General features: G+C 43.8%; 1 protein-coding gene across 25 annotated transcripts in view; it reads left to right on the top strand.

Moving 5' to 3' along the window:
- The window catches only part of C2CD5 (C2 calcium dependent domain containing 5), a 1,731,257-nt gene extending 1,724,958 nt beyond the window's left edge, over window positions 1-6,299 (top strand). For all 25 annotated transcript variants that reach the window (XM_044087723.1, XM_044087713.1, XM_044087716.1 and 22 more), the window contains one exon: window positions 5,414-6,299. In XM_044087723.1, the coding sequence (XP_043943658.1) occupies window positions 5,414-5,545 (132 nt within the window). In that variant the 3' untranslated portion in view covers window positions 5,546-6,299. The remainder of the gene's footprint in view (window positions 1-5,413) is intronic.
- The last annotated feature ends 19,589 nt before the right edge of the window (window positions 6,300-25,888 follow it).

Here is a 25,888-nt window from a genome sequence, read left to right on the forward strand (position 1 = left end):
ACTTTCCAGTCCAGCAATTTTAGAGCCAACAAAACGTACTTTAGATCCAAAGCCCCCAGATCCTGACCCCTTCCCTAGTACTGTGTATTCACCCAGCATGGGTCCAGTCCCTTCCAGAGTGCCCTTCCCTTTTTTGGAGCAGCACTCTAAGTCTCCTTTGGTGTCCTTTCGTTCCTCCAGAAGCCTCACAGAGGCAGATGTGGAAAGTATGATGAGATTCTTCACGGAGCAATTTCAGAAGGGAGTCTTCATGGTTCCTGCCACCTCAGGTCAGGAACACCATCCATCTAGTACTCCAATAGTAACAGTTACTACTCTGACCCAACCTGTGGTGTTAAAAGAGTCCTCAGATCTGAGTGTTCCAGGCCCTTCTCTGTCGGATCCAAAGAGGGCATTGTCTTTGGATCTGACCATTACTCTGAGTGCACTGGCTCTGACATCCTTGGATCAGGATGACTCTCAGAGCCATATCTTCCAGGCCGGATCCAAGGGGATAGGATTGACTCTAAGGTTTTTGGAGCCATCTGTTCTTCTTAGAGCTTCAGCGTTGAACAGCTCAGCTCTGGCTTCCACTTCGAGCAGATGGCTGTTGGAGTGGAGGGAAGTGGCAGGCCAGAAAATCACTTTCTTGGCTCTGTTGACTTCCTTCTCTCCTGACCTGCACCATGATCCTCAGCATTCTACTTCATGGGGACAGCCATCCCAAAGCTTCCAGACCACCCCAGATAGGAATTGTCATCTCTTCACTGAAGCAGTCCCTAGGAAGAGGACTTGCAAGAGGAGGCATTTGGACTCCACCCAGGAGTCTGTCACCAAGGATACTGACTTCGATGAGGGAGAAGGGCCTTCCAAATCATCACCTGATGATGTCTCATTTGGTGACATGCTTGAGATCCTTAAACAGAATAGTGGTTGGTCTACTCAAAATCCAACTCTGGAAGAGTCAGTATTTCTGGAAGCTTTTGTGACTGGCCCATCTACCTCCTGGTCACTCCACCCACTGATGAACTTAGTGATTTGGTTTCTAAGTGGGTGTGGAAGGATCCTGATCCAACTGAGCCAATCCCCGCAAGAGACCAGACAGGATTCTGGCTGCACCGGTAGGAAGAGAACATTGGAGTAAAGGAGTACCAGTTGATGCAATGATCAACATACAAAGAAGGAAGTCGCAAAACAGAGTTCTACTGTCCATACCACCAGTAAAGAATCTAGGGCACTGGACAGGATTGGGAAACCAAATTTATGCTTCAGCGACATTTGCTCTCCGACCGCTGAACTACTTTCCACCCTTTATAAGACTGCAAAGGGATTTGATTAAGGAACTTTCAAACTCCCTTTCAGGGGCCACTACTGCAGAGGCTCAAACTTCTGTGGCCTCACAGTTGACTGCCCTTCAGTCTATTGCAAATTTGTCCATGAAGCTCACCTCACATGCTGCAGAAGGCACCTCAAGGGTTGCGGGTTCAGGTATTTCCATCTGGAGGCATGCCTGGATGTGCCTGTGTGATTTTGCGGAATCTTTCAAGTCATCATTTGTCAGTGTTTCCTTTGACGGTTCTTCTTTGTTTGGCCCTACAGTAAAAGACATGCTCTACAGGTATGAGAAAGATGGACCATATCTGCAGTGGGTGTATGTTTTTTGGCCCCTCACCTGGCCTTTTCCAAGAATCAACAGAGAGGTCGAACGATGTGGTTCAGGAAGTCTCGGGGGTCCTTTCCATGACATATGTGGAGGTAATTCCCTCAGAGGCAAAGGGGAGAGTGATAATGGCAGAAGACGCCCCTGTGGCAGAGGCCTGCAAAATCAAGGGTCTAGAGATACATTTTCCAGTAGACCCTTTCAGCTCTCCTGAAGGGAGGGCCAATTGCATTCCTCTGGAGGCAGTCGGGAGTCGCTTATCTGTGCACCAGGAAGCCTGGCTAAACTTAACATAAAGGACACTTGGGTGCAGAGAACCATTACCAGAGGTTATATTATTTCCTTTACCCTACCACTTCCGTTACCCAGGAAAATCCCTGATGTTCCACCCATTCAGAGGGAAGAAGCAGCACTAGAAATTCAAAAGGTGCTAGAAAAAAAGAGTCATCCAGCAGGTCCCGCCAGACCAAATAGACTCCAGAACGTACTCAAGATTCTTTTTAGTGCTAAAGAAAACAGGGGACTGGAGACAGATTTTAGATCTCAGTATGTTGAGGAAATTGTTTTGACACACCAAGTTCCAGATGGTCACGGTTCAGTCCATTCTGCCTTTTCTAAGCAAGGACAACTGGATGTGCTCGATAGACCTTCAGGATGCCTACTATCACATAAAAATGAACAGATGATCCAGAAGGTACTTACACTTCCTGGTGGGAGCCAGTCAATATCGGTTCAGCGTACTACCCTGTGGTCTCACCGCAACCGCCAGGGTGTTCACCAAGTGCATGGCAGTAGTAGCGGCTCACTTGAGACTGCAGGGATTCCGGTTGTTTCCATATTTAGATGACTGGCTCATTACCGCTCAGATCATGCATCAACTGGTACAAGTGTATGAGATGAGGTGTTGCAGACTTGTTCAAATCTTGCAGTAACCAATTACATCAAGTTACAATTACGTTCTACTCAGTCACTGGAATTCATAGGAGCAATATTCAACACAGTATCTATGGTAGCATGTCTTCCCCTTTTGAGAGTACAAATAAAAATAAATCAGGTCAAGAAAATAATTTGCAGTACCAGAATTTCAGTCCTGTTGATTCTTCAAGCCCTAGGATCAATGTCAGTGGCAATACTGTTAGTTCCTTTAGCAAGATCTTGCATGAGAATCCTGCAATGGATGCTACAAACACAATGGAAAATTCTCTCTCAACTGATGTTGAAAAGGTAAGAATAACTTAGGTATTCAAACAGTATCTATTCTGGTGGATGCAGTCACAACAACTGTTGCAAGGCTGTTCTTTCATTATCCCTCAGCCAGAGGCCATAGTGACCATGGATGCTTCCCAGATTGGGTGGGTTGGAGTGGGCATTTTCTGGGGAAGACAATCCGAGACACTTGGTCCTCCAAAGAGGCCAACTCACATATCAGTGTTCTGGAAATGAGAGCAGTGCTTTTGGTGTTGCAAGCATTTCAAAACTGTCTCCCTCTCAGAACAGTTGTGATCCAAATGGACAACATGACAGTAGTTTGCTACATCAACAAACAAGGGGGAACCAGATCTTATCCCCTGTGTCAAGAAGCCCTGTGGGTGTGGCAATGGGCGATTTCTTCCAACCGCTTTTTAATTTCAACTCCTATACAGCGGACGTCCAGCGTGATAGCAAACAAACTGAGCAGGTCCATCTTGCTACCTCATGAGTGGTCTGTCAACAACAAACTGGCAGACATAATTTTCAATCAGCGAGGCCAGCCTTTCTGCGATCTCTTTGCATCTCCCCTAAACAACAAGTGCAGCAGCTTCTTTGCCTAATCCCCCCACCGGGAGAGTCACCGAGGGAGGCTGTACTCCACAGTTGGCCCCCTGGTCTTTCTGTACGCTTATCCCCCAATTCCTTTAATTCCCAAATTCCTTCAGAGAGCAGCCAGGTTGAAGAGCAAAGTCATCCTCATTGCAACTTACTGACCTCGACAAATTTGGTTCCCCTTCCTTTGGACTCATCTTCTGTACCCACCTTGGAATGTGGATCCAACTCCAGACCTCCAGTCTTAACTGGCAGGCATGGTTCACCTGGACATTTTAAATCTCAAACTGACTGCATGGTTTCTCCAGTTCCACTAATAGCCAGGCAACCTATGCTGTCTTTGCCTGTCCATTCGATATGGTTATTTTCCCATAAGCCCTCTACGAGAAAACTCTACAGAAGTAAATGGAGAAGATATGTTATTTGGAAGAACAGAATCAGGTAGACCCCTTCTCAGCCCTGATTCATTCTGTTCTTGAATTTTTAGCAAGTTTATTTAATGAGGGTGCTAGTTCATCGACTACTAAAGCTCAACTCGCAGCCATGTCGAACTTTCATGTGAGGATTCAGAATTCATCCCTGGCTTCCTGTAAACTATGCAAAGCCTTTTTGAAAGGTACCCTTCTACTTAGACCTCCTTATAAAGATGCCATACCACCATGGGATTTAAATTTGGTACTGGAAGCCTTTACACATTCTCCCTTTGAACCTGCAGCTAAATGTGATTTCAAATTTTTGATCTGGAAGACTGTCTTTTTAGTTGCAGTTACATCTGCTAGAAGAATTTCAGAACTTCATCTTCTAACCCCCCATATTTGATTTTCCACAAGGATAGGGTCACCTTACATACCAGTGCTTCCTTCCTACCCAGGGTGGTGTCAGAATCCAACATTAATCAAGCCATTAACCTGCCTGTATTCTTCCCAAGCTTTACAAATTAAGGAAACTATATGCTGCACTTACTGGATGTTCATAGACAATTACTTTTCAACCTGCATAGAACAAAAGAAATTAGAAAGACAGACCCGCTGTTTACTTCCTTTGCACATAACAAGTTTGGAGAATCAGTTACAAAGGTAACTCTAGCCTGATGGTTGACGGATTGCATTTAATTTGTCTACAGCAAATTGAATTTTCCCTTACCAAAACCATTAAAGGCTCATTCAAACAGAGCTAGGCTACTTCCACTGTACTCCATTCTAGAGCATCCATGGACGATATATGTGCTGTTGCTACTTGGTCAAATCCTCACACCTTTATCACTCATTACAAATTAGATCTGGTCTCGAGAAGAGCGGGCTTTGGCTTAACCTTACTCAGGAATATCCTTCCTTAGAGTCCACCCAGAAATTTAGGTAGCTGGGGACTCTGTCCCACCTGTTGATGAATGAATGAAAATTGACTACATTAGATAAAGAAGTTATTTACTTACCATAATGTTCCATCTGTGTTGTCCATTTTCATTCTTCCTCAACTCCCTACCTTCCATCCCCCTCCATTTCTCACAAATGACTTCTGGAGGAATGAGACTTTTAGGGACACAATATATCCTTGTGTTGAACTCCAGTTATGGCAGTTTTTTTTTTATAGTTTCTTTCCTTCTCTCTCTCAAGCTGTAAATAGGATCCGAGCGATTTTTAGACATAGTGCATTGTGGGTAGGACAGGAGCATGATAGTTTGTTGGTAGCCACGAGCTAGTGTAACAGTCAGGTCGGATCTGAGTGTCAGATCTGAGCCCATCCGTTCAGGAAGAATGAAAACTGAAAGCACACATGGAACATTATGGTAAGTACATAACTTCTTTTTTCACTTTGTAGTTGTTAAGTCCTGCTACTGATTAACTAACTGAATTGCTGAAATCATTTAGGAGATATAACTTGAAATATTGTGCTGCTGTTTGTTTACATGCTGAAAAAATGTGTAGCTTTTTGAGTGAAGCACACTGTTTCTGTTTTTGTTTTCTTTTTCAGGCCCAGTGTCTTATAAATGTTAGTGGTGATGCTGTGATCATTGTACATGAGTCTGAAATGGAAGTATTGCCTGTTTCACCCCATACTACCAGCATACAAACAAGCACTACTGATGGCACTGTTACAGCATGACGTAGGAATCTAAACTACCACAGACAACACTGAGAGCACGACCTAACATCAGTGACTGTGTCTAGTGAGACACCCATCTGTTGACTGGTGTAAGGATACTGTCAAGTCAACATATGAGCGTTAAGCAGATGTTTATTTGGAATTCCATCTGGTGTTGGTGGTGACAGTTAATTGCATCACTGTTGGCCAGATGATAGTAAAATGGTTCCCTTAAAATGCTGAGATAAAATGGCAGTTTTAAGAGAATGGCTGGATTGTTTTTTTAAGCTTCATTCCAGCAACTTTTATTCTTGTCAAACAAGCTATTGTTTAATTAAGTTCTGACCGAGAACATTGCTATGTTAATTATAGTAAATGGTACTTAAATGTTTATGTTGTGCAGTTAACTGGAAAATGCAGGTTAATCTCTCACTTCCTGGCACTTTCTTTAAAACGCATGGAACTTTTAAAAATAATGCTGCCGTTGTACTGTATGTGCAAGATCTTTATTGGGAAAATGACAAGCTACTTGTTTGCAGTTAGGTTTTGAAACCACATAGTTGCATTGCGGATAAGGGGGATTCATTTCAGCAAGTAGTTTTGCATACTACTGATGTTTATTGATTGTATGTATCATTTTTAAGTAAGAAAAGCATTGGAAATTGCAAGTCTTTTATTAGCAGATGTCTGCTTTTCCTCACACTCCTGTAGTAGTGTTATACTTCGTTGGGGATATTTTTGTAATAATAAATTAAAAAAAAAATCTTATGTTTAACTCTGTTCAAGTTATTTAGCGTAAAGCCAATAATGTGGTGCTGGAAAGTGTGTTCTTTGACTCTGAAACATTTGGTCAGTATATCAAAGAAAAGGATGTAGAATCATGTAACGCCATTAATGTTGTACTGCTAGACATAGAAACAGTATGTCTTTGTCCATCTGCTGGGGGTGTGTACTATGTGCCAGTAACAAGTTTCAAACCCAGACAGCATCATGGGTAATTTGGTATGTAGAGTCAGCACATCATTTCACATTCCAGAGGATGTCAAAATAAGTTGCTTTTCATTCTTTCATTGAAACTAAATTCCATGAACATATAGCAGAATGAAAACAAGAAATCAGTAACAATACAAAATGGTAATTCTTTTATGTAAGAGTATATTAAATAACTTAAAAAAATCAACATAAGTTAGGCTAAGAGTTAATTATGCAACTCTTCTAAGTACAGATCTCTCAGGAATATTTTTTTAGTTCTGACTGCCTTAGTTAATTTAAAAGGATTTTGAGACCAGTCTTTCCAAGAAATGTCCTTTTGCATATTTTACACATAGGACAGTAAATTAAAGAAGGGCCAGATTAAGCACTGTGTTTTCATTTTACTGTGAAAACATGAACAGTGCAGTTTATGATGTATTAAATCATTAGTTAAGAGATTTATAATTAATTACAAAAACAGATTTACAGTCTCAATACATGCTTCAATTCTCCAGAACTAGTGACGTATAGAAGTGTCCTAGTGGAAATCATTTTGTTCAGGGTTAAGGAAGCATTTCACTTAGTCATGTATTTGGTAAAAATCAACTCTGACAATGTACTTTGAACTTTAAAGTTGTTCCAAACCAGGACCCTATCTACAGTAATAATTTTTGCTGATAACACTTTATTCCAGTAGTTGGAATTGGAGGGTGAAATAGAATGGTCAGTTAATGAAATGTTGTGAAGTTCAGTTATTGAGTATGGTTTTAAATCAAGCGTTAACATTTCTTGCAGGTTGAAAGACCTTTACGGAGTCATCGTTTAGCGATGACTGGGAAGATTGCGGCTGCCACTGTTGTAAACAAGTTGACATGCAAATAGTATCTGGGAAGGAACTGCATCATTCTTATAGATTCCAAAACATGCCATCTGTTTAGGTCTAATAGTGATAAGTTAGAGAATATGGAAGCCATAAGTTAATCTACCAAGGTACAGCTCAGTGCGTAGGATTTTTTGATGGTACGTTGTATCATAATCAGCTCTTGTTCTCATCCTGCCTCTTGTAGCCATTGGGTAACATTTTAATAGGAAGTTAGTAATATGGAATGGGAATATTTTAGAGTATTTCATAAATGCTTAAGAGCTTTTAAGCTCCAGGTTTGTCTACAGTGAGGAAAAAACTTTAGACAACTAAGAATCTCAGGGAAAATCTACTCTGGTGTAATTTGCAGATCTGAGGTGGCCTTGCACATCTTCTTTGACCATTAGGCCTTAGGGACCACAGGCTGAAGTTATCTTAGCACCAAGACTTTATCCTGACCTTCAACTCTCCCCAATCTAGCAATGATTCATGCCCCCCCCCAATCACCAGATGTGTATTGCCAACATGTTGCTATTTGCTCAGCTGGCATATGTAAAGAGAATCTAGGATCTTCATTGACAAAGCATATTTTCTAATTATTTTTTTTTTCATTGTTCTTCAGCTCAGTGACTCTCTTCTGACTGTTATTAACAATGTTCAGGTTAGACATTTCCATAATTTCCTTCTGTTGAGCTTTGCATCCACAGTCCAGCAGTAGAGCAGAAGCACCTCTCACAGGACTAGAGTTGCTGTGACCTATTTGTATCCCCAACCAATACCAAATGCAGCAGTTTTTTTTTCCCCTGAGATCCCTACTGGGCAAATGGCTCAAGGATGCTGTAGTCTGGAGTTGGCATCTTGGTCTGTTATATGCTTTTCCTCTTACCCCCAGATTCATTCTGAAAACAACTTTTTGGAAGGCCAAAGTTATTTTAATAGCCCCATTTTGATCCCAGGAAGACTGGTTCCCCTGTTATGGCCATGTCTTTTGGAGAGACCTCTGCATCTAAAGGTTTCTGTATCCCTCTTCAGTCACCCAACCAGCGAGCCTCATCTGGGTATTCACTCTCTTTGTCTAACTGGATATTATCTCCACTTACATCGATGATCAGGGTGTCATTCCTTCTCATGGTCACCATACTCATCTAAATCATTTTTTCTGCCTAGACATACAAAGAAGATAGAACAAGTGGTACTGATTTGTGGTGTAGATGACTGCTAAGGGACTAATAGATAATTTTCTGCCCTCACTTCAGCTATTTTAAATTACCTTTTTTACATTCTTGATACTGGGTCTAGTTGCAGTCCATTGAAGTTCATTGGCCTGTTATATCTAATTTACATTAATGTGTTTGAAAGCACTGTTTAACTTGCCTCAACGTTTGTAAAACCTTTCTTAAAGGAATCTTTCAGTTCACATCTTACTTCAAGGATCCCACTCCTCCTTGTAAGTGGAACTTCATTCTTTGGGGGGAGGGCTTACTTTACCTCCTTCTGAACCAGCTTGTAATGCAGATCTTAAGTTCTTACCACGGAAAGCTTTCTTTGTGGAAGACGTTTCTTTAACTAGATGGATGAGCCCCCTACCTTATTTTCCAGAAAGGCAGAGCGTCTGGGAAAGCTATTCATACATTTATGGCAGACGTAACCACAAAATCTACCTGGAATTTATATATTATTTTAACTGTGTTCTTTCCAAAATGCATAACTATGATGCCCTGTCCACAGGCAGTTGTGATTCTTTTTTAAGTAGGACAAAGTCAGAAAGACGTCTTAAGTGTTTGTGTTGTCTGCTGCAGACAAGCTGAAATCTGAAGTCTTCCAAGTAATATTGCCTTTTTGGTTGCCAGACGGCATGAAATTTTGTTATAGAAAATACAGTAAAACTCTCAGTTAAGCTTACTTCTCATTCAGTCAGGACAGTATCATCCTGTAATGGTATATTACAGCACTCTTCATTAGATGATATTTGTACAACTGTGGAATGGGTATTTCTGCATAGTTTTGCTAGACACTAGAACCTTGACATGATTACCATGCCTAGATCTAGATCTTCTCTTGGAGCTCCCATCCTCTGTGAAAAGTTTTTTTTTTTTTTTTTTTTTTAATACTAGCCAAGAATATGATATAAGCTTGGGAATTTGTCCTAGTGGTTGAAGGTGATGGACATGATCACCTTTGTTATGAATGTTATGTACTTGCCATAATGATACTAATGGGTAGTCTGTAAACATCCTTTTAGACGTATCTACCTGCCTTTTCCCACAACAGTGTGGTATAAGCTCTGAGAGAGGATGGCTGTTCTGTTGTTCATAGGAGATTACTAGGCTAATGTCTCATCAGCCCTTACAAGCCTAGCAAGTTTTACCCAATTTCTATCTCTAGAGGAAAGATGACAAGGGTAAGCAAGTGGGGTTTTGACAATTTTTTTACAGATGCCTCTGTCAATAAGGGACATCGGTGCCAACCCAGGAGTGAATTTGCAATTTCCCATTCATTGGTCCAGATTGAGCTTGAAGGTGGTCTGGGAAGGGCTCTGCTTCATGTGAATATGAAGCATATTCCAGAGGAGGAGCAGTCTCTGAGACACATATCTATGTCTCCAGCATGATCTGTTCATGTCAGAGATCAGGTTTACATCAGTGGAGTGGGTATCCCTCATGCAATTAGTTTTGCGAATGTGCAACATTTTCATAAAGAATGGGTCAGAGACCTTATAGGTCAAGCGTAGATCACCCCTCAGTAATCGGTAGGAAACTGAATAAAGTGATAGGACTTTAAATCAGTCCACATTTGACATGTTGGTTATGCCCTGTATTTCTTTTGGTGAGAAACCTCTGAGGATGCTTCAATTGTTGCAGGTGCCTGTAGAGGTACATGGCAAAGGGTGCATTGTACTTGGTCAGAAGACTAAGTACAGTGGTACTATAACATCCTTCGATCTGGATGTCATGCCCTTACTTATAAGCTGAGCCCCATAGAAGAGTTTCCTCACCACCGTGGACACGTGGTGGTCAAAGTTCAGATTATCTGAGTACCCAGATCTCTCACCACTGGTCCCACTGTTGGGTGGGTGCTATCAGTGTTGCAATTTGCAGGGATATTTGATTTCCCGAAAGGTATTGTTATGCACTTCTTCGCATTTAGTTTGAGGCCATGGCACTGACACCAGTCATTAGTTTTATGTTGGTCCTTTCTGTAGGATATCAACAGCTTTTGGGGCTGTCAGTGATTTCCCCAGCTTGCAGTCATCAGCAAACTTGGTCAGCCAAAGGCTGTCTACATTTGCCTTGATATCCGAGAAGCATATCCCAAACAGGAGGAGGCCCAGCACTGAGCCCTTTGGTACTCCATTGGTGACTGGCCTCTTGCTGGATGTGGATTACCCCGCTGTAATAACATGTGTCCTATCTGTGAGCCATTTGATTATCCAGCTGGTGATGTAGTGGTTTATGCCCAATTTTGTGTATTTATCTATGATTTTCAAGTGGGGTATTGTGTCAAATGCCTTGACCAGGTCAAGGTAAGCGGTATGCACTGGCTTACCCTCATCCGTGGCCTTGGTGACCTTCTCAAAGAAGTATACTAAATTGAGGAGGTAGGACCTGCCCTTGATGAAGCTGAACTGGGTCAGGTCTGGAGTCTGGAATTTTCCTATATCATTGTTAAAGTCCATGATTAGCTTTGCATATGAGGCTAGTCAGACTTATGGGTCAGTAGTTTCCTGGGATCATTGATGGTTCCCCCTTGTGCAGAAGGATGACTGTTGCTGTCCTCCACTCTACTAGAACAAAGTCTGTCTGGAGAGTGTAGGCTAAGTAGAGATCCGAGTGGGTCTGGTAGGTCATGTTTCAAGCTATTTAATAGGCATCCTGGGATTCTATTAGGGCCCATTGATGCAATGTTTCTAGCTTTAGATTGAATAGTGATGACCTGTTCTTTTGTGATAATAGGCAAAGATGAGGAGGACTGAGGTGATGAGGGGTGAAATGAAATTTGATTTTATTTACCATCATATTTGCTATTTTTTCTGGCTAAGTATAGGTAGTGCCAACTCAGCACATTGTTCAGTGTTTCCCTTAAGATTTCGGACATAACTCAAAAATGCTTTGTGGTTATCCTTTGCTTGAGAGGTCTATTTATGCCAGGGGTCCACCAGGGTTAATTGTTTTTCTGGCTAGACCTGGGTTTAGTTCAGTCAGGTACTGACATTTCTATGCAGTTGTTTAAATGTCTGTAAGGCATTCTTGTGTCCTTCTACATAGGCCTCTGTGTTTTGGGGTTGGGAGATCTTTAACATTACCTATGGTATCACTTAATAAAGGTAGTTTGACTTAGAAGAATTCTTTAGGGTTTTACGGTTTTATAGGTGTTCGATACCACTTTATGATTCAATACATTATGGGGGGTGGGGTGTGCTTCCCTTTCCCATGTTTGTTGTAGTACAAAGGAGGATATTTAGGCCAATAGTGTGAGTGCAGACCATCTGTTCCAGAGCATTTCCATTGACAAAGTTGAGAAATCTCTGAGCCTGTGTTAGTGGTTGTGTATGTTTCCCAGTTAATGGAGGGGTAGTTAAAATTGCCCAGGAGTAGTGTTGGGCTGAATAGTAAGTGATTCTAGTAATTTCAGGTATATGAAATGTTTTTTCATGGTTCATGATTGGGACCTGCAGCTAACGATAATATGGTGGGGGATTTTGCCTATTGTCAGCTGGATTTGGAGAAGCTTAGGCGAGTCATCCTGCTTGACCAGTCTTGAGGTCTGATTGTTTTATGTAAATGGAAACACTTTCTCCTTTTTTTTTTTCAATGTGTGCAGGCATAGCCTGCCACTGCCCAGTGCTTTCTCCCGCAGCCTTGAGCCATGTCTCTAACTGGACAGACATCAGCATTCTCCAGGACGAGGAGAGCTTCCAGGAAGTGCAGTTTCTTGTTAAAACTGAGATGTAGTACATTTAGTTTAGCATAAGATGAATGTGTTATGTTGGTGTGGTCTGTCGATCATGTCATCACAGGCAGACAAATACTGGATCCCCTTGGAATGACATGAGTAACTAAGTCAGTTACTGAAGTCAGTCATGTTCTGTTTGTATTGTGGTGTCATTCTTGGTGAGAGTATTATGCTGCTCAGTCCGAGGCTTATACTCACCTGCAACATGTCTTTCTTCATACAGTCCAGGGAAGCAAATCTGAGGTCATTCACACCCACATGGACTATGACTGAGTCATACCAGTACTTGTGGTTGAGTGACCTGCATGCGCACATGATCTGGTGAATCCTGGTCTCTGACAGGCAACTGACAGTAACAATCTCTTTATCCAGCCTGGTTGGGGGGTGTCCATATGTCTCATGATGGAGTCTTGCATGACCAAGATGTTTGAATGTATGATGTTTCACCTTGGGGACTTGCCTGTGGAGATACTGTGATGTGTAGTTTTATGTTAATTGATTAGTGTTGACTTGATTTTGTTTGCATGTGGTTTCTGATGGCAATGTAGTGGAGGCCTCTTGAGGTTTTGGTAAGTTACTTGTGAGTACCTCCGCTTATGTGGATTTATGTGTTGAGACCTTATTTAGTGAGGGGAAATTATGTGTTTGTGCTGACATGCTGTTTGCCATTTGAGTTGTCACCATGTGAGAGTCATGTCACAATTTTCGTAGTGTAACTGTGTCTGTCACATACTGTGTTTGTTTCAGGGTTAAGTGGTTGTCAGTATACATGAGGCAATTGCTGCATTGTATCAGGATGCCCACGTCCACCAGGCTGGCCACCAAGAGAGCAGGAATGTGCCTGTCCATGGTTTCAGATTTTTTTTTACTATGGGCTTAACCCGAGAGAAGAGTTGTTAGATTAACTGGACTGGGATGTTGGCAAATGAACGAAGAATAGATGCTATACTCAGTGTGAACTACTGCAGCTATCCAACTAGGCAAAGCTGCTCTGCATGCAACTCAGATGCTCCTAGAGCAGCAGGGGGGCTGGAAAAGGTTGCAACGATAGTTAGTGGGAAAATTTTCATTTGAAAGCATTTGCATTTGTAAAAGGCACTGCTAACTGCTGCTGTGTGGAGAGCAGCCTAGCACAAACACTGAGCTTATATAGAATCAGAAAATCAAGTTTTACCACAGCAAGGCCTACAGACCAGTCAGGAAAACACACAGTAAGCTTTAAGCCAGCAGACCCCAACTCAGTAGGGTTTGCTAAAGCACACTTCTTCTACAAGAGTGCAGTCAGAAAAAAATCTTAATGCAAAGAGTTTAAATGCAGGGAAGCCATACAATCTAGATACTAGAGTCCTGTAAAACTAGCAGACAATTTAATTAAGTACTACAGCAGTAGTGGAGACAGTTCAGCTTTGAAACACTACTAAAGTGTGAGAAATGTAACAAATACTGGATTCTTATGAATTATGGTAAAAGTAATCACCAGAAGTGCAAAATGGTACTTTTTTCTTTCTTTTAAAAGCTGAAAGAAGAAGAAGCAGCAGCAGCAGATGGCTCTAAATGCAGCAGATTCTCTGTAACTCGGGCAAAGTAGCCAAACCAAGATCGGTTCTGAGGAATTATGTATGCCGTCTTTCTTTTAGTTTCCTTATTCAGAGTAGCACTTTTACGTGAAGCTGGGAAGGGACTGCAACATTTTTGGGTTGGAGAAGTTAGATTTCTGGGTAAAGTTGTTGGGCCCAACTTACTTGATTCTGTGGCTACAAAGCTGAAGGGAATGGAGATAGATCACCCATATATGCCATTATGGTAAGTACATAACTTTTTTTGTCAAAATATTTGCAGCTTGAGCTATTTAGCTTGTGACCTTTAAGTTGAGAACTTTGAACCCGTTTGACCTCATATCTGTGTAGTTTCATCAGACAAGCTGAATTTTTCATTATGTATAAGAATTTATACATTTATTTTTGTCAGAAATATGATTCCTTAATTTCATCAAAATTATTGTTTGATAAGTACACATCATAAATTCATTCGGAATATTTTTGATTATGGGGTATTTTGTCAAGTTTTTGCATTTATTTTAGTTTGCCCCATTTATTTAGGTCAACTTGGGTGTTTTTTTTTTCAAGTTGATAATAAAGGAAGTATTGGGGTTGTGGCTGTAAGTATTTTATATTACATTTTTGAGTTTATGCACTTGTTACTTGCTCAGTAGGAAATAGTATTAGATTTAAAGCTAAAATGGTTTACTTTTACTTGTTATTTGAGACCAAGCTGAAAGATGATGATGTTGTGTCTTTCGGCTTTTCCCGGTTAGGGGTCGCCACAGCGGAACTCTGGTCCGCAAATGATTGGCAGTAGATTTTTACATGCCGAGTTGCCAGCCCTGATGCACAACCTTCAATGAAGGTATGCCCATTCACGCATGTCTCCACACAGAAGGCGCTTTAGCTGAGAATCAAACAGGACAACGTCTTACTGTGAGGCAACAACGCTACCTCAGCACCACCACCGCAGTTACCAAGCTGATTCTTGCAAAATGGTGGATTAGAAGTCATTGAGTTGAAGGGGCACACTGACTTATCATGAGCATGGACTGTAAATAAAGTAAGCTGCAGACAATCTCCAACTGCTTCTGCCAATTCATTACAGACTCATCCCTCTGTGAGCATCACTGTATCACCCTAGGAAAAAGCCAAATGGCTATCCATTAAATAAATCAAACCTGCTGCTAGGATACCAACTCTGCAAACTTCTCCAGCTCCAGACATTTACTCCCCTTGCAGCTAAACTTCATGAAAAAAAAATCTCCTCATAGAGCCTGAGACACAACTCACAAGCTACACCAAATGTCTTTAGAATCAAATTCTGCAGCACTGCACTTGCTATGTTCATCGTATTGACCATGGCTTCAGTAGCCTTAGCTTTATGGGTTATACCCTGCCAAAGTTGTAGCAGCCATCCAGCTTCCAAAGCCTCAGAATACCATTCATTCATCCAAACTATCAAGCATCTCAAGCCCAGCTAACTTAAAAGACAGGTTTTGGTGCTAGGCCCTTCAGAGCTTTACTGCCACCGAAGAGTACTCTCTTCTGAGGCTATTGGGGATAGCTGGTTAGTTTGTGCTGTTCCTTTGCTGTGCAGACAAGTTCCCTTCAAGGATGAAACCTTCCATTTAATAATTTTGTGTATTAGTAATACTTTCCTCTGCAGGAAGGTTATTTTAAACTAGACATTTGAGTAATGGACTGTCTTGAGCCTGCACTGTACTTTTTAAACAGAGTGCTGCTCTTTTCCCTTTCATTTTAAAAGTTGTTTTAAGTAACTGAAAACCATTTCTGTTTTGTAGAGAACTTTTGTTTACTTTGTCATGCTAGCAATGTGTTTTTAAAGTTCTTTTTACTGCGTTTGTCTATGAAAAAAGTGCTGTTTAAAGACTTTTTGTTTTTACCAGCATTTTCTGCTTGTTTCCCCCCAGGCACCATTTTTGGCTTGACTGTAGAAAAGTCTGCTGGTTTCACGGTCAGTCCATCTTCCAGCCACAAAATCAAAACGTTAAGTAGACAGCCTTTGCTGTAACAGCAGGCTAGCATTTTGCATCAGCCATAGGTGGGTGACTCTGCTGTGGCCATTATTTGTATACCTTAGACCACTTGTCTTTTACTCCAGATCTCTGTGGTGTAACACGTACAGCTACTATGGAACCTCTGTGGCTGTTGGTGTCCTCCCAGTGGGAAGGCAGATCACTCTTGTTGGTCCTGAGAGAGGGAACAGGGAAGGCTTCCCTGATGTTCATCGTGTTACCCTGCTGCAGTCATCACACTTGGGTTATCCTGCCATCAGGTGGTCCCGCAGTCATCCTGAATTCCAAAGTCTTGGTCCAGCGTCAGTTGCTGTCGCTTCTTCCCTGACGTCAGAGCGCCAGGGATATATAAGAGTTGTCAGAATATTATGCCCATCCCTGTGGAAACTGCTGCTGTCATTGGTAGCGCTGTTCCCATTTTTCCTATCAAAAAGAAACAGTAAACTAAACATGTATCTACTCCTCTTCAAATTTCCTTAGACAGCAGTAGCTTACTGGTTCTGGCTCAGGGTTTAATTCAGGCTATTAACCCTTCTTGGAAGGTAGTTTTGAGTAAAAGCAAGAGGGATTTCTTGAAGAGATTCAAGATTCTCAATCTGGATAGAAAATGAAGGGACAGATACAATATTTTCTCTTCATTTCTGATTGAGACTCAGAAGAGAGCTCAGTTTCTGACTGTCCCTGTGTGGTGATCTCTTTCTCTGAGATTATGTATAGAATGTGCCAGTGTTTTCAGTGGGAGAACACTGTGGTTCTCAGTCCCACAGAAAACACCAGGAGCCATTACAAAAGGAATTTCCAGAACCTGCACCCATTCCGTTAGCTTTGGTGTGTGTGTGTGTGTGTGTGTGTGTGTGTGTGTGTGTGTGTGTGTGTGTGTGTGTGTGTGTGTGTGTGTGTGTGTGTGTGTGTGTATGTATATTTAGGTGTGTGTGTGTTTCCTGACAGCCAGCTGCCCTGAAAAAGACTTTTTGTTTGTACACTGTTCCCAGACCTGATCCAGCAGCTATAGCTTTAGATCTAAAGTTGCTTCATTTGGTCTTAAACCTGTGGGTCTCAGATACGTTTTCTGATCTGATTCAGTCATATACTCCAGCCTTGGAGCTGAAAGCTGAGCTCTTCTTGTCCAACCCTTCACGCCTCACTCTCCCTCCACCCCTCAGATCTCATTTGCCGCTCGCCTGAACAGCTGTGGGGTCTGTTACCGAACTCCCTCCAGGGAATCTTTCAGTACTTTTGTGGTACATAAGTGCTCCAAATTTCTATCCCTTTTTCTTTTTCTCTTTTTTTTTTCTATCTCCTACCCTTAGCTAGTTAAAAAATTAACTTTAGTGAAAAAGGGCTTCTAGAAATAGGGCTTGTCTCTCTTTCTCCTTCTCTAATTTCTTACTTCTTCCCTTCCCTTAGTGTTCTTGTAAATGTTCTTCATGTTTCACTGTTGCAGTCATCACCTGTGGTTTATCCCTGCTGTGGTAGCCCTCGGCCGGAGCGAATACCAAAGTCAATATTTTTCTGCATCGGCTATCACCTGTAGTCTGACGTCAGGTCATCAGTGCTATAAAGCAAGGCAGCCGACGCCATTACATCAGTTTTTCTTGCCATGGGGCCTGTAACAGAAGTAGTTTGCAAGTGTGCCAGTTGGCTGCTACCAGAGTTTGAATTACAGCTGAAAATGTCTAAAGCTAAATACCCTGTTGGGGATCCTTTTTTCTCACACTAAACAATGTCCGAAAAAGTTAACAATTATCGCACCTGTGGAAAGCAGATCCCACACCGAGACTTCCATTCATACTGCATCCCTTGTTTAGGCCCATACCACGACATCCCCCTTTGCCGGTTCTGTGCCCTCTTTAATGCAAGAACTATTTGCCATATAGCACTTATTGTAGACAGGTATTTTTGCCTTCCGTCTTTGCATTCTGAAATGTCATCCATCAGCCAACAATCCGTGAACATTCCAAAAAAATGCAGAGATAGAGACAGACCACACAAGACTAAGCCTTCAGACAACTCTACAGCTAAGCAGGTCATCAGTTCTCGGGAATTCAGTGAGGCACTTTTGCAGCCCCTTATGCCCGATTTGATATCTATACAGGCCTCTACTGAGACCCTTTCGGAGTCCGGTATGCCGCAGAAGTCTTCTTCGTCTTCCCAGCCTTTGGCTGTCCCTGCCAGGGTTGGGTCCAGAGCCACGATGCAGGCACCAGCTTCCGAGGAGGCCTCTTGCACTAATGAATCTAGACCAATGGCTACTCTTAGGCCTAGAAGCCAGACCACCCCTAGAAAATCTGCCTCTAGCCACCGTCTTGCTCCTGCTCCACCACCCCAAGCATAAATGCTTATAATGGCAGAGGATGTAATCTCCGTTATCAGGGGTAGTCAGGCCACAACTTTTAAAAGGAAAAGACACCCTTCTCCTGAAATTATGACAGAACAGGATTCTGAGGAATCTGATTATTCAGATTTTGAAGAGGAACAACAAACTTTGACTGCTTATGAGGATTCAGATGCAGAGGAATCGATTCCGTCGGCCTCCCACCAAAAGACCTTTCCTTTGGGGAAACCCTTCGCACCCTCAGGGAACATTTCCAATGGGAATCTCAGGATTTCCCCAGTCTAAGAAATTACTAAAAGTTTCTGGACCTGCCCCAGCACAGACCTCTGGCCATCCCCCCTATTTTATAAGTGGTGGATGATGTTTTCCATAAATCCAGCTTAGCCCCTGACACCCTCCCACTTGCTCCCAGTAAACCTGACAGGTATTAGAAAGTACCGGATTCTCACAAATACTGTACAGAAATCCTACTGCAGATCCAGAGGTCATTACACAGGGACCTAAAGGAGCTAAGACTAGTTCTGCCAAAAATCGTATTCCTTCTGACAAGGATTCTAGAGCTCTGGACAGATGGGGTAAAAAAGTATACACTTCTGCAACCTTAGCTATCAGAGCACTCAACTGTCAGTTCCATATGTTAAAATATCAACAACACACTTTGGAGCTATTAAAACAAGAGAGTTCAAACTTTCCTGACTGCCAGTTCGAAAGAGTTAGCAGATTTACTGCACTCTACTTGTCAAGTGGCCAAACACTCATTACACTGTGGATATGACACCCTAGAAGCCTCAAGCAGGGCAACAGTGTCAGGATCTGTCAGTAGGAGACATGCATGGTTGAAGGAACAACCTCTCCAGGATCATGTCAAGTCTAAATTAATTGATGCACCCCTGGATAAGGACCGCTTCTTTGGAGTAAAAGCAGAAGAGGTGCTTAAAAAGACGGAAGACAAAGCAAAATCTATGCAAACAGTAAAAGATTTCTTTCAGGTTCAACCTCCCAGGTTCAGCAGGAACTTTTCCTGTAAGCACCAGTCCTTCCCTGCACCTAGCAGACAGGGCCAAGGTAAGCCCCGCAGGAACAGACCACCCAGGCCCCTATCCTAGGGGCAGCAGAGAACCAATCAGTGGACCACGTCCGCCCCAAAGGCAGGGAGTTCTAAGCCATCCTTTGGCAAAAACTCTCAATGACTCCCTCTCCCCCCTCTGCTCTCCTTTCACTCACCAAAAGCTAGGAGGAAGGCTCTCCCTCTGCAAAAAAAATTGACTTTCTGTAACAAAAGACCAGTGGGTCTTAAAGATAATTTTTCAGGGATACAAATTCTCTTTCAACGAACTCCCAATTCCAAGAGTGTACCCAGACTTACCTCTAAACCAGTGGGTGGAGGCATTGAAACAGGTCCAAACTCTCATATCCCAGGGGGCAGTAGAACCTGTCCCCTCAGATCAAACAGGCAAAGTCTTTTATTCTAGACTATTCCTTCTTCCCAGAAAAGAGGGTGCCTCATCCTGGATCTATCCATTCTGAACACCTGCCTAGCGGTCCCCAAATTCAAAATGCTAACTTTGCAGCAGCTTCTGCCTATACTGGCAAAAAATGCCTGGCTAGTGACCCTAGACCTAAAAGATGCCTACCTCCACATCCCCTTAAGGGAATTCCTTATGCTTTTCAGAGCAGCCTCACACTTTCAGTTTGTTGCGCTACCCTTTGGCTTATATACTACACCCAGAGTATTCACTAAATGCTTAGCCCCGGCAATAGCATTTTGCAGACAGAGAAATATACAGATTTACCCTTATCTGGACAACTGCCTCATTCAGGCAGAGTGCAAAGAAAAGCCACTCCAGGACCTTCTCTTTGTCAAAACCCTCCTAAATTCCCTAGTATTCACCATCAATAAGAAGAAATCAAAGCAAACACCCTCCAGGAGGATTATTTTCTTGGGAGCACTGCTGGACAGAGCATCCCAAATGGCCTTCCTATCCCCAGAAAAGCAGAGCTTCCTGCCTCTCTACTTTACCCAGCTGGCTTCCAGGAGTCACCTCACTGAGAGGAAGTTTCTGCAAGCCTTGGGGTACAAGTCATCTTGCATCCTTCTAATTTCTTTGGCCAGGCTTCTCATGAGGAAACTTCAGTGGTATCTAAAGAACCTTTGGTGTCAGCACTCTCAGCCTCAAGAGACCTCTTTCCCTGTGATCCCCTGTATAAGGGCCAAGTTTCTCTGGTGGGCAGGAGCCTGTGCCAAAAACAAGGGTCTTCCCTTCATCCTCCTCCTCCTCCGTACTGGGCAGACCATCACCACCGACGCCACGGACATTGCTTGGGATGCGCACCTAGCAGGCAGGTGCAGCCAAGGTCTTGGGGGTGCCTAGCTGCTTCCCTTACACATCAATTAGAAGGAAATTCTGGCAGCACAAAAGGCTCTGACATCCTTCAAACCCCATCTCAGGCCAGGGGTTCTCCTTATCAAAACAAAAAACACCACAGTAATGTGGTATATCAACAAACAGGGAGGGACCCTGTCTTACCCTCTGTGCGGGCTAGCCACCAACCTCTGGCTGACAGCCTCCTCCATGTGATTACACCTAATTGGCCAATACCTACCAGGGATCAACAACACCCTGGCAGACCACCTAAGTAGAAACTTACCTGGACCCCCACGAATGGCAGCTCCACAGAAAAATCTTTTTGCAAGTCATTCAGAAGTGGGGAACTCCGGAGGTGGATGTCTTTGCTTCACACCTCAACCACCAGCTGAAGAAATTCTGTACCAGGGAGTGTCACCACCTAGCATGGAAGGTGGATTCCTTGACCTTCCCCTGGAACTCCCTCTTTGCATACGCATTTCCTCCTTTGCCTCTGATTCCCAAGGTCCTGATCAAGATAAGGGAGGAGAGACCAAAGGCCATCCTCATTGCTCCAGATTGGACCAAACAGCATTGGTATCCCTTACTATGCAGCCTGACATTACACCCTCCCAGGCAGCTTCTCCTGATCTCAGACTTCTTGACCCCAGGTGGGGGGAAATGCTGCACCCAGACTTGCAGACTCTCAAACTGTCAGCATGGCTAATACTTTAAAAGCAAACAAGTGTCCCTTGTTAAGCAAACAGGTCCTAGACATTATTACAGAAGCTAGAAGGCCCAGCACCAGAAAATCTTACGCAGGGAAATGGAAATGATTCTGCTCCTGGAGCCAGTCCAAAGGGGGCAGTACCTCACAACCTGTCATCCCTCTTACCCTGGACTACCTAGCTGAGTTACTCAATAGTGGCCTCTCCTTCTCTTCTGTTAAAATCCATACCTCAGCCATTTCAGGTCATTTTGATACAGACCAGCCCCTCTTCTCACATCCTTTGATTAAATAATTCCTCAGAGGGGCTTCTAATATCAAACCTCCCAGGCCACCCACACCATCCTGAGACCTGAATTATGTTTTAGAAAAACTAACCTTACCACCATTTGAACCTGCTGCTTCAGCAGAATTGAGATACCTCTCCTAGAAGACTGCTTTCCTACTAGCTATCACCTCAGCCAGAAGGGTTTCAGAACTTCAGGCACTCGTGGTCATTGAGCCCTTCATCATTTGCCATGCAGACATGGTCTCCCTGAGGACTAGCCCCTCCTTTATGCCCAAGGTGGCATCTGATATGACCCTCAACCAGGCCATACATCTACCCACCTTCTTTCCTAACCCTCAAAACAAGGGGAAAGAATTCTGCACTCACTAGACATGCACAGACAGCTTGGATACTACCTGGACCATACTAAACCCTTCAGAAAAAGAGACCAGCTTTTTGTCAGCTTTGCCCCAAGGGCAGAGGGGAAGTTCATTTTCAAGCAGACCATTTCCAAATGGATCTCTCACTGTATCTGTTTCTGTTACAGACTACATGGGAAACCACACCCTAAGTCTATTCATACCCATTCCACTAGGGCAGCCTCTACTTCCACAGCATTCCTCAGAGGAGTTCCCACCAGGGGCATTTTGGAGGCTGCCACCTGGACCTCTGTCCATACTGTTACAAAATATTACCACCTACCTCTTTTCTCTAAAGCTAGGGCAGGGTTTGCCTCTGCAGTTCTGCAGGGCATGCTGACCCATGCCTAGGTCTCTAATCCTTCCACCCCTCTCCTCTGCTTTGGGAATCCTCCCACAGGTGATGACTGCAATAGTGAAAGACAAAGAACGTAGTACAGTTGTGTACACTTGCCTTAAATGTAGATGTCCGAGTGTATTCACTGTTGCAGTCCTGGTTTCCCTCCCTCCTTCCCCCTTATATCCTCTTTCCTTAGGGGGTCATAAGCTTCTCACAGTGGCTTTTTGCCACCAAGAGCACTTTACCATATTTCCTTGTGCCTCTGACAGGTTAGGGCAAGAAAAACTGATGTAATGGTGTCGTCTGCCTTGCTTTATATCATCAACGACCTGACTTCAGACATTAGGTAACAGCAGCTGATGCAGAAAAACATTGACTCTAGTATTTGAGCCAACCAAGGGCTACCACAGCAGGGATAACCCACAGGTGATGACTGCAACAGTGAATACACTCAAACATCTACATTTATGGTAAGTGTACACGACTGTTTTTTCCTGCTATGGCTGATTGTAAGCCAGCAGGCTTTAAGACATGCACTGACTGTAGGCATAAAATCACACCTTCCGATGCCCACACTCTGTGCATGGTTTGTCTGGGTGAGGCCCACCTAGATTCCTCCTGTTCTCTATGCATGGGCTTCAATCAGCGTGTGCTTACAGACAGAAGGAATAAGCTTATCCTCCGGGGTCTTCTCCTCCCTGTTTGGTGGAGTTCATTTCAGGGGCTCAAACCACCTCCAAGAATGTGGTTGAAAAGGACAAAGACATGGACAGACAGAAGCAGTTTCCCGACAAGACTTCAGCCCCAGCAGAACCACCAACTAAAACTTGCCCTTACACTTCAGCATCCCCTCGGCTCTGTCTTCGTGCTTCTCTGTGGAACCAGCAGGTCCCCTTTCAAAATTTCCCATTCTGCCTTTTCCCAGGCACCACTCCAGATGGGCTCGACAGCTTCTTCTGCCAGGTCCTCCCGAAACCTTTCAGAGTTCGAGGTGGACAGGCTGATGAAATATCTGAAAGCACAAATTCAGTTGGGAGTTTTACCTGCCCCAGCTCCCTCTGGAGCCGTAAGCACTCAGCCCACTTTCTTGCCTCTCTCTCCTTCTATGATTTGCCCTTTGGCATTGGAGCCCTTGGGTCTGAGATCCCAATTTCAAGACGTCGGCACCAACAGGCATCTGTACTTCGAGGCTGAACATCAGGCTTGAGCAGTTCGACTCCAATGTCTTTGAGCCCTACTAACTCTTGGAGCTGTAGCTTCTATATTTGATCTGAGGGGTTGGCTTCAGCTGCCAGATTTTCAGAGCTGTTCCTTCCACTAGGTGGTTTGGCACTCGACAGTTCAGCTCCAACTCCGCCTTCAACACTGGCAATGGCTTCAATGTCTTTGGCTTTGGCCCTGACTGAGTTGTCATCGGAGTGTTGTTCATCCTCAGCTTTCAAAGTAGTAGAGAGGGTTCTCTCTGCCCCTATGAAAGCCTCGACTCTCCCCCCTTGGGACCCAACTTCTCTCCCTTCTGAGTTGGCCGCACTAGATCCCTCTATCCTGTCTACATTGGGACAGCTTGTTCCAAGAAGCTTGCAGGTGGCTCCCCTTCAAGAGTACCCCGAGTCTTCCAACACCTCCCTGGAGCATCCTCCCGAGAAGGTGCACAGGAATCATACATGTAAAAGGAGGCACTTGGATTCTCACCAGATTCGCTGACTGAACCCTATCCCCACCTGAGGATGTCTCCTTTAGGGACATCATGGAGATCCTGCAACAGAAAGGTGGGTGGTCCATCAGCAGACCTAACTCTGATGAGTCCATGTTCCTGGAAGCCTTTGGAACAGGTCCATCTACATCCTGACCCCCCCACTGACCCCTGGATTGACCTAATTTCTAGTAGGGCATGGAAGGAACTGGACACAGTAGAGCCCATATCATTGCACCTGGATATAATTCTTAGTGCTCCTATGGATAGGCTCCACTGGACTCAGGGTATCCCTGTTGATACAATGGTGGTGACAGCTGCCATAAAGATAGAGCTGGCCCAAGAGAGCTCTTTGTTTCATCTCCCAGATGGGGAGTCTAGGGCGATGGACAGATTTGGGAAGTGGGTCCACTCTTCAGTGACCTTTTCCCTGCACCCGCTGAATTACTTGGCACATGAGGTCAGAATTCAGAGAGACCTCGTGAAGGAGATCTCCGAGTCTATCCCAGGTTCCATGTCTGAAGAGGGCAAGAAGATCTTTTCCGGAATGGCCACCCTTCATTCTATCTCCAACATCTCCATGAGATTACTGTTCAGGCATTGCCATCAGGTGCTACACCTGGATGAGGCTGGTCCCACGATCAGAGGCACTCACTCCCAGTGAGAGAAAGACAGAAGTACCCTGTCTGCATCGGAATACATATTTCTACCCTACAAATGCCATTTCATTGTCCAAAACCCCCAAACTGTCTCTAAATCTCTCTAATGTGCCAGCCAGTCATAGACCAGTTCAGATCAGGCATCTATTCCTGATTCTTTAAAACAAAATTCTGAATGGTCACCATGCAGTCCATTCTGCGACCTTCAGGATGCTTACTACCACATCAAGATGGACAAATGCTCAAAGAAGTTCCTCCACTTCTGGCTGGGAGCCAGTCATTTTCAATTCATGGTACTTCCATGTGTTTCCTTATTTGGATGATTGGCTCCTCACTGTCCCCACCAAGCATCGACTCCTGCAAGCCAGGGATTGTCTCCTTCACCTTGTTGCAACCTTGGACATAACCGTCAACCTTCCCATGTCGAAATTGGATCCAGTCCAGATCATAGACTTTATTAGACAGAATTCAGTCTCTTCAGCTGCATGTGAGGCAGATTCCCTCCGACCATCCTCCTTCTGCCTTTCTTGTTCTCAGAGCATTGGGGTCCATGGCAGCGACCATAGCTCTTCTCCCGGTAGCTTGCCTTCACATGACAGTAGTTCAGTGGACCTTAGCAGTTCAATGGTCTCTTCTCAGGCTACCCATGCAGTACCTCATCAAACGTTCTCGAGTCTGCAAGGAATCTCTTCTATGGTGGCTTCGTGCTCAGGATCTGTACTTAGGACGGCTGTTCATTCCCTCTCCTCCCAATACCATTGTGACCATGAATGCCTCCCAGCTTGGGTGGTGGGGGACATTGGCTGGGTTGGACAGTCCAAGGCACCTGGTCCCCTGTAGAGACCAATCTGCATATCAGTGTCCTGGAGATGAGGGTGGTCCTTTTAGAGTTGCAAGCCTTTCATGCCTCTCTTCCCATGGGGGCAGTTGCTGTCCAGACAATCAATATGTCAGTTGTCTGGTACATCAACAAACAGGGAGGAACCAAGTCTTGCCCCTGTGTCGAGAAGCCATGAGATTGTGGGAATGGGCGATCTGTTCCAACAGCTTTCTAGTAGCAATGCACATTCTGGGGAAGTCAAACATTCTAGTGGACAAGCTCAGCTCACGAGTGGTCTTTCACTTCAGTGGCAAACATGATCTTTCAGAAATGGAGTCAGCCTTCCTGCAATCTCTTAGCCTCTTCCTTCCAACACCAAGTGCAGTGAGTA

This window comes from Protopterus annectens, chromosome 11.part0, assembly GCF_019279795.1.
Source record: "Protopterus annectens isolate FY-2018-M chromosome 11.part0, PAN1.0, whole genome shotgun sequence".
NCBI classification, from domain to species: Eukaryota; Metazoa; Chordata; order Ceratodontiformes; family Protopteridae; genus Protopterus; species Protopterus annectens.